The 3,376-nt window shown below is 42.3% G+C and overlaps 1 protein-coding gene across 1 annotated transcript; it reads right to left on the bottom strand.

The window, feature by feature from the left end:
* Nucleotides 1-1,136: 1,136 nt before the first annotated feature.
* On the bottom strand, nt 1,137-2,069 carry LOC112666892 (olfactory receptor 7A17-like). The gene has a single exon (XM_025458371.1). It carries the CDS (start codon nt 2,067-2,069, stop codon nt 1,137-1,139), a length of 933 nt encoding a protein of 310 aa, XP_025314156.1.
* Between the last annotated feature and the right edge of the window lie 1,307 nt (nt 2,070-3,376).

Genomic DNA, 3,376 nt, shown 5'->3' with positions numbered 1-3,376 from the left:
GGATAACCTTGTTGAATAAACATACTATTAGGTGTATGACACTATTACTACATAAGCACTCAGGCTGCCCCCAACCGTGAAATAATTTTTCAGAGAGCCCTGATAACCTAAATACTGAACATGAGTGACCCTACTCTCCCTGTCTGTGCTAGAATTTCAGTCTTATATTTTAACCTTGTCAATAAAGAGTGAACCTGGGAACCCCTACCTACTCTGCTCATGGACCCAAATAAAAGGAGGGCCACCAGTTGTGAACTTTCTCTCTCTCTCCCTCTGAAACTCTGCACCCCTAACAGCCCAGATCTTTCAGCCTCTGCCTCCCAGGACCTGGAAGTAATAAACCTGGTTTTGTTGGAGATCTCTGATGGGTGCCACTGAAGTGTGTCTTATAATCACAGTAAGAACCCAAGGGACAATGAAGCCATTGCTGAGGCTCTGGTCAGGGAAGTGTCTGTGGGAATGTCCACAAGCACACAGGCATAGGGGAGTGCCCCAGCTTTCCTAACATGAGCATCCTTGTCAGGAGCCTGATATACAAAGGGAACAATGTTAGAGTCCACATTATCAGGAAGAGGAGTGAATGTAGTGATGGAAAAAGATTGACAGATTCAAAGTGAAAACTGGAGTTTTGTACTTCCATCTACAATAAAGTTATGTGAAGGGCTTACTGGCCAAGTGGAGTTTCTTCCATATGAAGAATATAGCTCATTCTTATTCTTTTGGGAAATCAATGGGAAATTTACTTGGCATGGTATAAGTCATTTGAAATGAATTTATTTTTAAGAAATCTAACTAGCACCATGCAAGATACAGAAACTTCCAGGCATTTGTGACCAAGGATGGGGAAAATATTGGGATATGAAAATGGACAAAGGGGAAACTGTATATCAGACAGAATAGAAGATTTATAAAAAGTTACCCAAATGTATAAAGAAGTTGAATTGAAACAAATGAGCACTGGATGTTATGCTATATGTTGCCAAATCGAACTTCAATAAAAAAATATACAAGAAAGAAAGAAAGAAAGAAAGAAAGAAAGAAAGAAAGAAAGAAAGAAAGAAATGGTTACTGCCTCTGAGGCTGTAAGCCCTGCAATCATGGGCACATCTTCAGCTCAGTCCCACAATGACTGGCCCTTACATCACTGGAACTCCAATGATTCTTTTCAGAGCCCTCTTTATGTCTTTGTTCCTCAGGCTGTAGATGAAGGGGTTCAGCATGGGCGTGACCACTGTGTATATTACTGAGGCCACTGCACTTGAATGAGAGCTCTGGGTAGCAGCAGAGCTAAGGTACACTCCTATGAGTGTACAATAAAATAAAGAGACAACCAAGAGGTGAGATGCACAGGTGGAAAATGCTTTATACTTGCCCTGAGCAGATGAGATTCTCTGTATGGAGGAAACTATCTTAGAGTAAGAGTAAAGTATCCCAGTGAGGGGACCACCAGCCAGAAAAACAGCTGCAAAATACATCACCAGGTCATTAAGAAAGGTGTCAGAACAGGCAAGTTGGACCACTTGATTGAGTTCACAAAAGAAGTGGGAGATTTCCACCTCTGAACAGAAGGACAGCCACAATACCATTAAGCTTTGTAATAAGGAATTCAGCGCACTTATCATCCAGGACATCAGAACCAGCAGTGCACAGCAGGTAGGTTTCATGATGACCCTGTAGTGCAGGGGGTGACAGATGGCCACGAGGCGGTCATAGGCCATCACAGCCAGGAGAAAGTCATCCAGTGCAGTGAAGAGGAGGAAAAAGTATATCTGAGTGATGCAGCCTTTATAGGTGATGACTTTAATCTGAGTCTGAATGTTCAGGAGCATCTTGGGGACGGTGGTGGAGGTGAAACAGATGTCTACAAAGGACAGGTTGGCAAGGAAGAAGTACATCGGGGTATGGAGGTGAGGGTCTGACCTGACAGCCAGGATTATGAGCAGGTTTCCAAAGATAGTGATCAGGTACATGGAGAGGAAAAGCCCAAATAGGAGGGGCTGCAGTTCTGGTTCCTCAGATAATCCCAAAAGAAGAAACTCTGAAATTTGTGAATCATTTCCTGGTTCCATGTAGCAGAAGTGACTACCAGGGAAAACAAAAAAATAACATGGCTAATTTTCACAATTATAAACATTACAAATATCATTCAAATTCTACAATTTCTGTTTTTCATTCAAAAAGTCAATCTCCATACTTTTTGTATGGAACCTGTCCCCTTTGCACCTCCTCCCCCATGCCAGCTCCAAGTAGGAATGTGCATCCCACACTTGGCCTTCTTCCCAAGTACTCATGGATTCTGTACTTTTAATGAGAAATTAAGTCACACATCTGAGGAATGAACTTGAGTACTGACTAGCCTCCAGGCAGAGAGATTGGGTCAGGACACAAATGTCTGCACAGTTCAGTGACAGAAGATAAGCAGATAGAAGATCAAATAGAATATCAGAAGGCGACAGGTGCTGTGAAGAAAAAGTCAGTAAAAAGGAAAGAGCGCACAGAGGTGCCATTTTTTACTGGTTGCTCAGGTAGGGAGCACACATTTATACAGAGGCCTCAGCAGGACACACAGGGTTACCCAGGGAAAGGTGTGCCCATCAGGGAGAACAACCAGTGCAAAGGCTGTGAGAAAAGAGTTGGTCTTTTTAAAATTACTCTGTTGCCACAGATTCAGTGAAATGGGCCGAGTACTGCACTGTTCCCTGCATCTGACGTGGGATGTGAAGGACTGTGCCTTCCTGTTTTTTACAGCCTTGTGGAAATGCAGTTGAGAACCAAAAACTCAGGTGAATAAACAAAATATAGATTATAGCAAATAAGATGAAGAAATGGAACAATCGATTGGGACAGAGCAAATGGGAGTGGTTGCTCTTTTTTCTTGCTTTAACATTCTTCCTCAATGCTTTAATGATCCATAATGGAGATTTGAAATAAATTCTGCCTATTTGTTGAATAAAAAAAAATAAAAACTAAAAAGTAAAATTAGGGATCCCTGAGTGGCGCAGTGGTTTGGCGCCTGCCTTTGACCCAGGGTGTGATCCTGGAGACCCGGGATCGAATCCCACGTCGGGCTCCCGGTGCATGGAGCCTGCTTCTCCCTCTGCCTGTGTCTCTGCCTCTCCCTCTCTCTGTGTGACTATCATAAATAAATAAAAAAAAATTTTTTAAAGTAAAATTAATTTATAATATATGAGTGTGGGTGATGTATACTATAAAGTTAGTTTTGTGAACAACACAGTGATTCAATGAATGTAGACATTACACCGTGCTCACCATGTGTGGGCTGCCATCTGTCACCACTCAACACTAAATGATATCACTGACTATATTCCCTAGGCTTTTTATTCCCGGGATTCATTCATTCCTTAACTGGAGGCCT

This window comes from Canis lupus, chromosome 20 (genome assembly GCF_003254725.2).
Source record: "Canis lupus dingo isolate Sandy chromosome 20, ASM325472v2, whole genome shotgun sequence".
NCBI classification, from domain to species: Eukaryota; Metazoa; Chordata; class Mammalia; order Carnivora; family Canidae; genus Canis; species Canis lupus.
Note: the sequence above shows the minus strand (reverse complement) of the source record. Positions and strands in the feature narration are given on the sequence as shown.